General features: G+C 48.4%; 1 protein-coding gene across 1 annotated transcript in view; it reads right to left on the bottom strand.

The window, feature by feature from the left end:
* Positions 1 to 12,933, bottom strand: part of LOC147024694 (ubiquitin carboxyl-terminal hydrolase 25-like) — a 102,036-nt gene that overhangs the window by 86,251 nt on the left and 2,852 nt on the right. The window contains exon 2 of the mRNA XM_085884844.1: positions 12,793 to 12,852. Coding sequence (XP_085740970.1) covers positions 12,793 to 12,852 — 60 coding nt within the window. The remainder of the gene's footprint in view (positions 1 to 12,792; positions 12,853 to 12,933) is intronic.

The following is a 12,933-nucleotide window of genomic DNA, read 5'->3' as shown; positions in this document are numbered from 1 at the left end:
GAATTCCCCGGTAAGCAGGACGAGAATCACTTGACCACAGGTGATGCTCTACCGCCTCACAGTTCCTCGCACATCGGCCTCCTTGACCACCCTCAGCACACGCAGTTTTACTCATCTCCCTGAACAGCTCAGCTCTGCCACTAAGCCTGGCCCTGCGACTCTGGTCAATGGTATCCAGTGTCCCTTGAGAGAAAAAAAAATCTTCTTCACCCCACAGTGAGTTCCAAGACATCCACCAGCAACATCAAGGATGGAAGTCTTGCAAGCACTCCACAACTTTTCAGGATTCCACAAAGCACACAGACTCCCCCCCCCAAATCCACACTCAGCCTGTTTGCAAACCCCTCAGCAACCCTGTCATCATTGAGCTTGCCAACATCCAGTCGAGGCTGAGATCGTACCATTCACCCAGATTTAAGCTGCAACTTCAGAGTTTTTACAACATGCCTGTGGTCGGTATTGAGGAACTGAGCACTCCGGTAGACCCTGCAGTTCTGGATCATCCTACAGTGACCATCAAAAGCACATGGTCAATCTCCTTTGCCACACCACCAGCAATGAAACACCAAGTCCAGCGATGAGCTTGTGGGCGCTGAAACCATGAACCAGCCACCCGAAGTCCACAACTTCTTGCAAAGTCAAGGAACTTAGTGCTATTCTGATTCACAGTTCCAGACCCATGGGACCAACACGTCTCATATCCCTCTCTATCAGTGCCAGTCGATGCATTGAAATCCCTCAAAACGAGAAGAGTATCTTGTCTGGGGCACTGATCAACCACAGAGTCAAGTGCAGCATTGAATGTGGCCTTCACGGTGAGATCACTCACCTCAGTCGGAGCATACACAGAGAGCAGGAAAATGACACCAAGAGTGACAAATCCTTTGTCTCATAATACGCTCAATGACTGATGTAACCTCAATTATCAATGGAGTCAGCTTATTGGACACGGCTACAGCAACTCATCGGGCATGGTAACCATCAGAGCAACCAGACCAATAGTATGTGTAACCACCCGCCATGATCTCACCACTATCCGGTCTCTGAACCTCAGAGAGTGCAGAAATACCGATGTTCAAATGCTGGAGCTCAGATGATAACAAACAGGTGATCATCCTCTCTTTGGGATAGGACATTCCAGGCACCCACCCAAGGTGACCACCATCTGGTGGATGACACCTCCACACCTCCGCAATCTGACCCAGGAAGTTTACCCTGTGCCTTTCCTCCCATCAAAGAATGGGGGTCCTGAAGGCTTTGCCCCAATCCCATCATCCGGTGAGCTTCCCTGTGAAGGACAGCAGCACAGGAGGTACTCCCACGGAGTGGGTTTTCAGTTTTCTATGTGTTTATGGGTTTTGCGGAATTAAATATTTTACGGTGGCCGGAGTGCATATCCTGTCACCAACCTCCTAAAAATAATAATAAAAGTAACCCAACTGCAGGAGGGCGTCCACAGACACAGTTGGGCACTAAATAGTAAATATGGATGGCCGTTGGCTCACAAAGAGCTCCTCTGCCCTTTGACAGGTTGTTTTTAATTCTGCTGGATGTCCATGTCATACACCCTCATCACCAGGAAACCTGGTGAGGGAGATGGTTTTGTCACCGACAACCCGACCATGGAACAGGTTTGTACAGGTTAACATAGTATTTGTAGCAAGTCACAGATCTAATCTGGGCCTGATCTCAGCAGTTATTAAAGTTGCCTTGAAAGATGAACATTTAAAAGATGAGTTCAAACTTGAGCCTTTTGGCACAGCCAAAACATAAATCACAAGTTCATGAACAACAAGAAAATGCTTCAACAAATATATATTGAACGAGTCGGCCAGCACCTGTGGAAAACCCATGGGCATAGACATGTATGACATTTGGACATCTTGAGTTAATGCTACACGTAGGTATAGTTTTCCAAAATGGTTACCTGCAATTCGGCAGATCCAGAAATCATGTGATGTAAACAATTAGTTTACTTCACCTAAAATGTGAAAGACATGTCCTTGCACATGTGAAAAGTCCTTCCCCATGCTTCATTTTGGGACCTGCCCATCCTTATCCTTCCTGACTTTGCCCGATTTCTCCCCTTTGTACACGAGTGGATGAGTGCATATGGTGCCATAGGTTCTCCATTGTTGTGCATTTATTTATTTTTTTTAACTTTATCGTGTACGTTGTTCATTCTGCCTTTCATCTCCGGATTCTCCGTTTAAGTCGTCCCGTGTCTCCTTTCAATAAACTATTATTTCTTAAGTACACGTGTCGCCTGATTCCTGCCATAATTGCACACATGCCCAAACCTTTTCAGCCTGCCTTGGTTACATACTGGGGGACAAATATCTTGTTAAGCATTCGCTTTAAGAGACCAGCGGGATTTGGATTAACCAGGATATTCAAATATATTTTGAGCCGTTACAAGTAATCCCCCCATCTCCAGCAGAGGTTAATAAACCACTTGTACAGGCAAACACGCAAGTCATCTACCCCTCACCTTCCCCCTCACACGGGGGTGGGGGAGTTGTGCCTACGAGCTAAACCTGGGTAACCCCAGCACATTTGCAAAATTTGGTGGAGATTAGCACAACCATGCCTTTTTTTCTTTTCTTCTTTCTGTCTGTGATATATATATACACACACACACACACACACACACACACACACACACACACACACACACACACACACACACACACACACACACACACACACACACACACACACACACACACACACACACACACACACACACACACACACACACACACACACGATAGAGTGCGTACAAGTGAACAGTTTACGTATTGTAACCCACTGAGAGGCCGGATCACACCTCACCAAAATCTAATCAGCTTGTTCTCGTCACCTGCCCAACTAATCCACCAGGTTTTGTTATAACCCGTCCACAATGTTTTGAAATATCACGCTATATATCGTTTTTGGCCCTATCTCTAAAAGGTAAGGAATCACTTTAAGAAAACTTCTCGTCAGTGGATCCGGATCTTCACCAAAATCGAATCATTTCGTCCTTCTCACACACTCAACCTCTCCAACAATTTTCGTCTGAATGTGTCCACAACTTTTTGAGATATCCTGTTCACAGAATGACAGAGAGGGATGAAAACATAACCTCCGTCCACCTTCGGTGGTGGTCATTAATAGACATATTCACAGGGGTCAACCATCATTTCACCTCGACCTCGTTCACCAACCACCTGTGTTTTTCAGTTTTATATACAGTATTAGCAGAGTACCCATCCCCTGAGTTGGTTGAGTTTGTGCATTACTTGCTGAAAAAAGTAGAGCGTGTTTTGCAAGAAGACTGTGGATGTTCATCATCTCTCTCAATCAAGTTCAATCATTCCTCTCCCTTCCACAGATCTCCTAATGTCTCTGTTCCCCACTGTTTTGTCCTTCCCTCTCCTGCCCCTCTCATGCACCCTAGATGTGCGTTGTGTGTTAGCTCTCAAACGAGCCTTGACAATGTATACAAAAAACAAAGAAGATGCTTGTGTGATGTGCACTTAAAAGGTTCTGGATTGTCTAAAGGTCGAAAGGGTATGTTCCAATAATAGTTAGTGTCAAAGGGAGAGAAAGGATAAAATCTCTCAAGCATGTAAAAAGGTTCTAAAAAAAGATCCAAGTGGTCGAATGCTCTAAACTCTAAATGGTCAAGGAACCTAGCTGTCTCATCTGTCTGAAGGGTGTAAGGGGTCTAAATGGTATGAAGGTCAAAGGGTTCTAAACGTTTAAAGGTTATTGGGGTCGAAAGGGTTAAAAAAAAAGGTCTAAAGGGTGTCAAACGTGTCGAAAGGGTCTTAAAGGTAAAGGGGTCTTGAGAGTCGTGGGTGTCTCAAGGGGTCTTGGGTCCCAAAAGGTAATAAAAGGTTCTTAAAGTTGATGTCTCAAGGGGTCTCAAGGATCTTCAAGGACCTTCATGTTTTAGAGGATCCAATGGTGATCGACGGAGTGCTCGTAACACTCCAGAGTCATTCCACCTCATATCACCGGAGGCCTCCCAGTTGACCCCCTCAGATTTACTTTAAACTTTCTTAAAATAGTTCCCGGGTATCAAAATGAAGCTGCGTAAAATTTTAGGTCCATAGATGCGATCAACTCCCAGATATTGAGGGTTGAAAATGTGGTTGTGGCCCTATTTTTATGGTCGTTGCGAGCATCACAAAATGAACGGCTACTTTTAAACTCCCACAACTTTTTAAATATTAATGCTAGAGCCTTGAAATTTTCAGAGATTATTCTTCTATAACTGCTCTGTAAGAAACAAACATAAAACGGAGTATACCTCTAATAATTTTTATGACCTGATCAGTTGAAATCCAGAAAAAAATGTTGGTTTTGTATGAAGACCCAACTTTGAGACCCCATATATTTTTATTGACCCATCCCAGAAGCTTGAACTTTTTTCAGGTAATAACTGCATGGTAGTAGTATTCAAATACATGTTTACTTTTCTTAATCAGTCATATATAAACATGATCCCTCAAAAATTGAAAATTTTCATTTTTCCCCGAAATTCAGGTGAGGATTGCAAATATATGACAAGGTATACCACTTCAAATTGTTCACCATTGGAAAGAGGATATTCAAGTTTACAAAAGTGTCAAATATCAAAGTGGTACTTTGATATACTTTGGAATTCTGCCATCCGCAGAACGGAGCGAGCTGCGTGCGTGGCTCGTGTCCAAGCAGCTCCTGTTGAGGTACAACCTCTCGGTAGCCTTCCCACACGAATAATTAGGTAAATCGACAGTTCGGCGATCGGACCTTGTAGCGTGCGGGTAGAGTACTGACAAGGCTGTGGTGTGCTCAAAAACACACCCGTAGCTGGATTCCGGCGTTTGATCCGGAAGGCTGTGACTGGATTGCTCGTCCGGTGGGCGTACGGACGCGATTCGGCTAAAAACGGCTGTCCGTATGCCGGCGGGCGGAAATCTGTAACACTGTTGTCAAGGAGTGGGATTAAAATCCATCCACGCCTCCAAACCAAATTAGCGGAGCCGGATCAAGGGTGTGCGAGGCGACCCTCCGGTTCCATTAAATTACTAGCGTATAAATTGTTCCGATAAGCAGAATGGCAGTTCAAGGAGAACGGGAGCAGGGGGAAATAGATATAGATTTGGAAATGTTAGAATCTATGGCCCAGGACGAGATCCCCGTGCAGGACATTCCCAATATGCAGGTTGAAAACTACCCCACAGTCCGAAATGGGCGCAGCGGCGGGGGCCACGGTGTATGACACCCCCCCCCCCCGCTCCTCAGTCAAAATCCTTCCCCGGTCCCCAGCGAAACTGTGACCGATGAGGACGGATCGGTTGCGTTGAGCGGAATGACCCAGATATTGGCAATACTGGCAAGAATGGATACCAATGCACACAAAGCGAGTAACGAAATGAAAGATATGGGAAACAAAATGGATACGAATGCGCAACAGATGAATAACAAAATGGATACAAAAGCGCAGCAAATGAAAAACGAAATGAAGGAAATGAAAAAGGAAATAAAAAACTAAATTAATACAAACGCGTGCAAAATGGATGAGAATATGCAAACGCTGCGGGATGAAATGCAGGACATGGGGCTGAATCTCCAGGCTGGGCAGAAGGCAATAATGGCAGTGGCACGCGACGAAGCGCGGACAACGGTGTGCAGAATGGCGGCGCCACGTGGCAGTACGACCGAACCGACGAGGGGGAGTGTGAATTGTGTCCGGCCCGCGATGGAAGCGGGGGAGGACAAAATAATTCGGGAGACGCGTTGGGCGAGTCTCGTGCAGGTGACAGAGAAAGTGACAGTGACACAGAGGGAAAAATTAAATGGGGTGACTGAGACGTGTAAGAGACACGTAAAGACGAAGGAAATAGAATTAACAGAGACACGAAGGGAGACGCAGGAATTAAAAGAAATAACAGAGGCACGGGAGATAGAGGGTGAAGTGAATGAAACTAAAGACGAACACACACACATGGAGTTAGCGCGGGACAATGAAGGGGAGCCCGGGGAATGTTTCGTGACCCGGTGCAAGCAGCCGGATAGCCTCCTCCAGGAACGAGGGGAGGGCATATTCCCCCTTGAAGCGGATCTCGACCAGGTGAGTCCGGTCGAGATTTGCGAGTTACAGGGGGCAAGTGCTGTGGACTGGTACACAGGGAGCTTGGGGGTATGGAGGCCCCAGGACCCCTTATGGTAGTGCAAATCCCCAATGTAATTGTCCCGGTATGTGTGGTCAGGAGTGTGGCAAAACGTGTGCTGAAACGCGCACATAGTGTGGGTGAAAGGCGGTGTGTGAAAGAAACGGCGTGTATGAGTGAAATGGTGAGCGTGAGTGAAAAGGTGTGCATGAGAAAAACCGTGTGTGTGAAGGAAACACCGAGGGTGGAAGAAACAGCGTGTGTGAGGGAAACAGCGTGTGTGGTTTCGAAATGCTTGAGTGAAACGGAATGCGTGAGTGAAAGGCCGTGTGTAAGAGGAACCGCATGTGTGAGGTCACGGTGTGAAAGTGAGATGACGGTCGGGATGCGGGAAACCGCAACCGCATGTCCGATTGTCATGTCGAGGTGTGTAAGCGTCATGGCATGTGGGGCTGCGTGTGTGGAGTTGCGACGACGAAGGCGACAGACAAGAGACAAAGGCCAAGTAGCGGCCGTAGCTGTTTTGGGCAGCGTGCCGGGTTTGCATGGCAGCACGTGCGGGGTCCGTGCTGTGCGTCACATGAGGTTGCCGCGTGCACGTCTGCGCAAGTGAAATCCGGTCCGGAAACGCACGCGGTGGATGTTAGCCGATCCCGCGGATGGACAGAAGCTAGGCTGGGATGATGAATTTGGAACTGACGGGTTCTCCACGCGAGTGTGATTGTAAAGCTCCGACGAGCAGAGCAAGTGTGCTCGCGTGGGGAACCCCTCGAAACGCGAGGCTTGCTTTGGGATGCGCAGCGTGACGTCGTGGCTGCATGGTTGCAATCTGGCAGGAGGGGAATCCCTGCCGGATGTTACCGTCCAAGAAGGGACGAGGTGCGCGAAGCGCAAACAGCTGCCATGACGTCACGGGGAAAGAGAGCAGGTTGCGAGTTGCCGTGCTGGTGCACGCATTGAAAGAAAAAGAGAGAAAAGCAAGCCTCCCCGTTTCGAGTAAACAGGATTTCCTGGGCAAGGGGTGGAAGACCCCCTTGTCTGGGGCACAGGATGGAACTAGTTAGGGGGATGGGTTAGTTTAGTGAGACTGGCTTCATGCGGCAGGGACAAGTCCTCATGGCGCCCGTGGAATGGATTAGTTCGGGGGTCTCCAACCTGCGGCCCGCAGGCCACATGCAGCTCCTGAGATGGATTTATGCGGCCCGCGGTTCCATATTAAGTTTACATTACAATGCGGCTCACGATACTGCCAATTTGTCAGGGTCAATGATGAAAGCGTTCTGTATTTTTTATGATTTCGATTCATATTAGACACATGTGTTTTTAACACGATTATTCATTTATCATATTCGTTGGCAAGAAAAATATATTCAGCACTAATTTTTGTTTAAATTTCCGCATATTAATTATTTTTTTTTTTCGGAATTTAGCGTCCTTTTTTTGTGTGCGGCCCTCCGCCCCTCACCAATTTAGTTCTGTGGCCCTCCGCCCAAAAAGGTTGGAGACCCCTGGATTAGTTAGAGGGATTTTAGGTTACATTTACGATGGGAAATGGAAAAGAAATTTTGAAGACACTGACTGACTTTGAGTGTGTAGAGGGGACGTAGCTTAGCTACATAGTGTTAAATGGAATGTGCTACTAGTTTAAGGGATGACGAGGGAGCACGAGTAGTTAGGGGATGCAGTCAGCAGAATGGCAGTATTCAGCGATGTGAGTTGAGAAGTGGAAAATGTACCATGAGTGAGTGAGGGCCAGCGGGCCTGTGTGAATGGAGTGAATGTGGAATGCATGGTGCGATGAGTGATTGGTGGGAGAAGTGATTCCCACCAAGGGACCCCAGGGTCAGAGTAAAGTGAGTTAGTGGGTTAGTCAAATTGACAAAATGGAGGTCGTTTTGCTGTTGGTGGGAATGTAGGCTCGAAACCCATTTGGAGGGGTGCAGGAGTCCTGTTGACGAGCTGGGAGCGTGGCTGCGAATGGTGAGTATCGCTTAGTGGGTACCCTGGGCACCGGGCTAGTCGGCCGTGGTAGGCCAAGGGTCCAAGAGGGGCCGGGATAGCGTAGTGGGCACGGGTGGGCCTGCATGATGTGGGACCCATAGCGCCAGAATGCCACGGGGGCAGTGTACTGGGCACGGGCGACCCTCGGAAAGGGACCTGGGGCGCAAACACGCTACATGGGCATCGGAGGGGGGCAATGCCAGAGAGGGCAACCCCCCGCGATTTTAGGGAGCTGGTAGGCTCGGAGACAATTGTAGGGCCCGGGGGTGCCATAGTTTGAGAATCGGCAGAGGGTAGTTCTTGCCAAGGGAGCCACGTGTCCCAGCAACGAAACCGTGCAAGGGCACGACGGAAAATTTGAAGGCAAGGCCCAAAATTGTGAGGACACCAACACAGGCAACAGGAATCTTGGTTGGAAGAACCAGTAGATTAAGCGACAGGCGCTTTTGGAAAGCCCCGGGGTAGTTTAGGAGTAATAAATGTTAGGGTAGATAGGGAAATGTACCCCTCCGCACCATCCATCCCTTCGCTCTCGTTGTGGGCCGCTGGACTCACCGTGGTAAGGAGATCGCTGAGATCTGAGCAGGCCATTCTGAGGCTTAGTTGGGCCTCGACACAGGACACTAGCTCTCCCTTATTCCCCTCCAGGAAGGGAACGTAGGGGTTGGGAGTAGGCTAGGGCACGATAGGTTAGCCGGACAGAGACTATAAAGGGGGTTAGGGAGAGGAATTTATAGGGGAAATAAAAATAAAATAAAACAAAAAAAATAAGTTGGGGCTAAATTTGTTTTGCAAATTAAGGGGAGTGAGTATGGACAGAGACAGGCAAAGGCGATAGGTTGGGAGGGAGACAGTAGGGTAGGTCCGAGCCCGCCTCCAGACGGGTCGGCACCACCGCACTCCCTCCACACACCTGCAGGACGAGACAAGAGGCCGGCCAGCTTCACCTGCGGGCCAGTGTTTTGCTACAATGGCCTGTGCCGGCCTTGCCATGCCTTGTCTGCCTGCCTCTGCCTTGGCCCCATGCCTGCTAGCCCTTCTTGTTCTTTGCATTTGCCCGATTCCATCTATTACCATGTGCACCAGGATCATCATGCGAGCTGCAGTGACTGCCCTGTAGGCAGCCGCACCACAGGACTGCATTGGGCAGCCCGGGCACCGTGTTTGTATCCATCCATCCGTTCATTTTCTTGTGTTGCTTGCGTCAGTACCATTCAGTGTTCTGCAGGGACTGCCTTGCAGGCAGCCGCACATGGGGACTGCATTGTTGCAGCCGTGCACCGTTTGTGTTCACTGTTCACTGCGCTCATTTCAGGGGGGAGGCCTAAGACTGCATTGGGCAGCCGGCCACATTCCCCGTTCATACCTGCATTTGTGTCATGAGCCAGAGACTGCATTTGAGCAGCCTGGCTCCCTGCTTCAGAAATGGCCTGTGAGATGGCGCATAGCCGCTGGGGTTGGGGCGAGTTGCCTTCAGCAGCTGAAGACTTGAAAAGGTTCAGTGACAGACAATGGGGCCTTTTGAACAGGCCCCGAAGACATCCGACCTTCAGCTGCAAGGGCGCTCACCCTCAAAATACTGCTGACATTGCTATGTGCCCTCTTTCCCACATAGTTAATCAGTCCTGGGCCATGGTTTAGTGTAAAATGTATAACGATTAGTTAAGTTAAAATTGTACATGGTTTGCTCCCCCTGCATGTGTGTCTTAGCGCCGGCAATTTATTTAAGTCGTCTGCATGAGTGGGTTTGTTTAGTTAGTTACTCAGCCCGTAGATTATTTACTTTTGGGACACGAATACACTAAATGTTGCACTCAGGGATCCGAAGGTAAATCGTACTAGGGGAAACTTACACATGAAGGCACACGAAAATTCGACGACTCGGGACGAGTCTGTAAAAAGGGGAGGGGGTAGTGTTACGGTTGTGGAAATTCACAGAACACCATATAGGTCCTCAGATCAGTTATGTCGATAAGTCTGTGTTCAGATAGATTTCCCCACCGATGTTTAACGGGAAATTATTTGTGTAACCGGGCTGTGATCTTTGAGGTAGCTGTTTTTCTTTTACTGTCTTTATTTTGGACCAACCGCTTCACAACAACCACCTCCACCACCAACATCGCTCTCATCAACCATCTACACAACAACCACCTCCACCACCAACATCGCTCTCATCAACCATCTCCACAACGACCACCACGACCTCCCCTCACAACCTACGCAACAACGAACAGCAACGCCTCACCGTCATCTACATTGCGCCGCCATCTTTGCGCCAGCGATGGCGAATTCCCCACAAACAACATCTCTGCCACCATACGCGGGGACTCCTTCTTTAGCACCAGGGTCGTTGATTTCACCCACGTCCGCTCTCTCCGAGCTTCGCATCGAAATCGGAACAAAAGATCGAAAGGGGCGGAGCCAGCAGGGGGTCAGAGGTGAGGGATCGGAGATCAAACCTCGCCTCACGGATCCCATATAAAGGCGCGCAAAGACGCCAAGCGCGCAGTTGTGTGGAGCCGCGTTGGGAGCTGGATCAGCCTGGAGTCTGCAGTCAGTGAGGAGCTGGAGAGAGCGGAGCCTGGAGCACAGCCTGCCGTGCCGTGCCAAGCTGTGGGTCGCTGGGTAGAGGCCGGAGAGGAGTCACCAACCAGCAGCATAACGGTCCGAGGTGATCGGGCCCTGGGACAGTCCAAGCAACGCAGAGGAATGGACGGGCTTTTAAGAGAGCATCAACTCTGAAAGAGCAAAGGCCCGTTCGTTCCTCTCAGGCGTTGTCGACTAGGCCCGATCGATCGGGCTGCTCGACGAAGCCTGGGCCGCGGTCACGCCAGCTGCCGTGTGGACGGGACGCCAAGGAGCACCCATCAAGTCGCCACGAAGGCGGCAGGTAACCAGCGCGGCCTCTCGGAGCTCCTTCAGTCTCCCAAGCTCTGAGAAACATTAAAAGCTTCCGGGCCTGGGCCTTTTCTTTCTGGGTTTTTGAATGAACGTTGTGGCGCCATGTCTTTAAGTAGAACTGTTAAGTGCATGTAAATAAATAATAATAGAACGGTGGTAGTTCTTTTTCTTGCTTGTGTTTTGTCCCGTACTTGCATTGGTTGCATACATGACTGCATGATTGTATACGTGCATTGGTTGCATACATGACTGCATGGTTGCATATGTGTCGTTTTATAAATAAATGTCCTTGTGTGAATGTTAACCCGTTCGTTGCGTCCTTTCCCTCATTGAGTTCGGAATTTAGCTGGCTTTTTAATAGCCGATAAAGTGATCGGGTCCAACGGGGCTGTGCGATAAATACACCGCTCAGTAGCAGAACGGAGCGAGCTGCGTACTTGGCTCGTTTCCAAGCAGCTCCCGTTGAGGTACAACCTCTCGGTAGCCTTCCCGCACGAATAATTAGGTAAATCGACAGTTCGGCGATCGGACCCTGTAGCGTGCGGGTAGAGTACTGACAAGGCTGTGGTGTGCTTAAAAACACACCCGTAGCTGGATTCCGGCGTTTGATCCAGAAGGCTGCGACTGGATTGCTCGTCCGGTGGGCGTACGGCCGTGATTTGGCTAAAAGCGACTGTCCGCATGCCGGCGGGTGGAAATCTGTAACAATATGATATCGTGAAAAAGAAAAAAAATCGATACCGATGGACCCTATAACTGAGGTACAAAAAATAAAAGATGGCATTCTGAATAGATGTGTCAGTACCAAGCAATTTTAGCCTAAACAATAAAGAAATCAAGAAAATTGCCAAATACCAGAATCTCAAAAATGAAATGACAGCCTGGAAGCTGAAGAGCACCAAAATTGTACCAGTGATAATTGGAGCAACAGGAATGATGAAGAAGAACCCTACAGAGTTATTAAAAACCATCCCTGGGAATATTACTACAAATGAACTACAGTTGGAAGCTACCCGGGGCTTGGTGACGATCCTGAAAAGAGCCCATGGAACAAAAATGAGAACCAAGAAATATATACATAATAAAAACTTCACAGCTTGGTCCATGAGTCGTGATCCCTTACTGAAATGGAGGTGGATACTTTGAGACCTGGGAGGACTCTGTTCCACCTTCTGAACCTCGCATATGGAGATAACCAACGACACACCTACACACATGACCTTAGGGGATGTTAGTTGCCACAACATAACTTGTTCCAGCAGCTTCAGTCATGGCCGTTTTGTCTTTGTCGTGAAAGGGGCCCTTTAAGGACAAGTCTCCCTCCCCAAAGGATGCCAAACCATGAGATTTGTCTGTGCTCTAACCTCTAAGTGCTGACCCTAAAGCGACAAAGCAGCAACTACATTGTTTAAAGTCATTTGTATGACTAGGCCATGATCAGAATTGAACCGCCAACCTCCCAGACTCAGTTAGAGCAAATGTTTCAATCACAATACCACTCGGCATGGTGATCTCCTTGAGGTTTTCATCAACCTTTGCCCCAGTCCTATCATTTCCCAACCTGTTGAAAGCTTTTTGCTGTCTGCACACGACTGTAACTATACATACAAACATGTAGCACCTCTTAACTGGAATGGTGACAGATTACTTTTAAGCTGTTCTGATCAACAACATTAAAGGTTAAAGTTAACTACAGCTGCCTTAAAATGATGTTTTGAAAGAAATATGTCAGCTTCCATCGTACCTGAAGTGAGTGCAGAGTTGTACTCAACTGACAGCTACTAATTTCTTGCAGCAAGGCAGACTGCAATCACACGATTAGGGTAGAGAAACAACAAATAATGAAGGGGTAGGGGTAAATGCATAAATTAATGAAAAAGTAAAA

This window comes from Eptatretus burgeri, chromosome 6 (assembly GCF_056783735.1).
Source record: "Eptatretus burgeri isolate ZD-2024b chromosome 6, Ebu_testis_v1, whole genome shotgun sequence".
Lineage (NCBI taxonomy): Eukaryota > Metazoa > Chordata > Myxini > Myxiniformes > Myxinidae > Eptatretus > Eptatretus burgeri.
The sequence above is the reverse complement of the archived record's forward strand: the minus strand, read 5'-3'. Positions and strand labels throughout refer to the sequence as shown.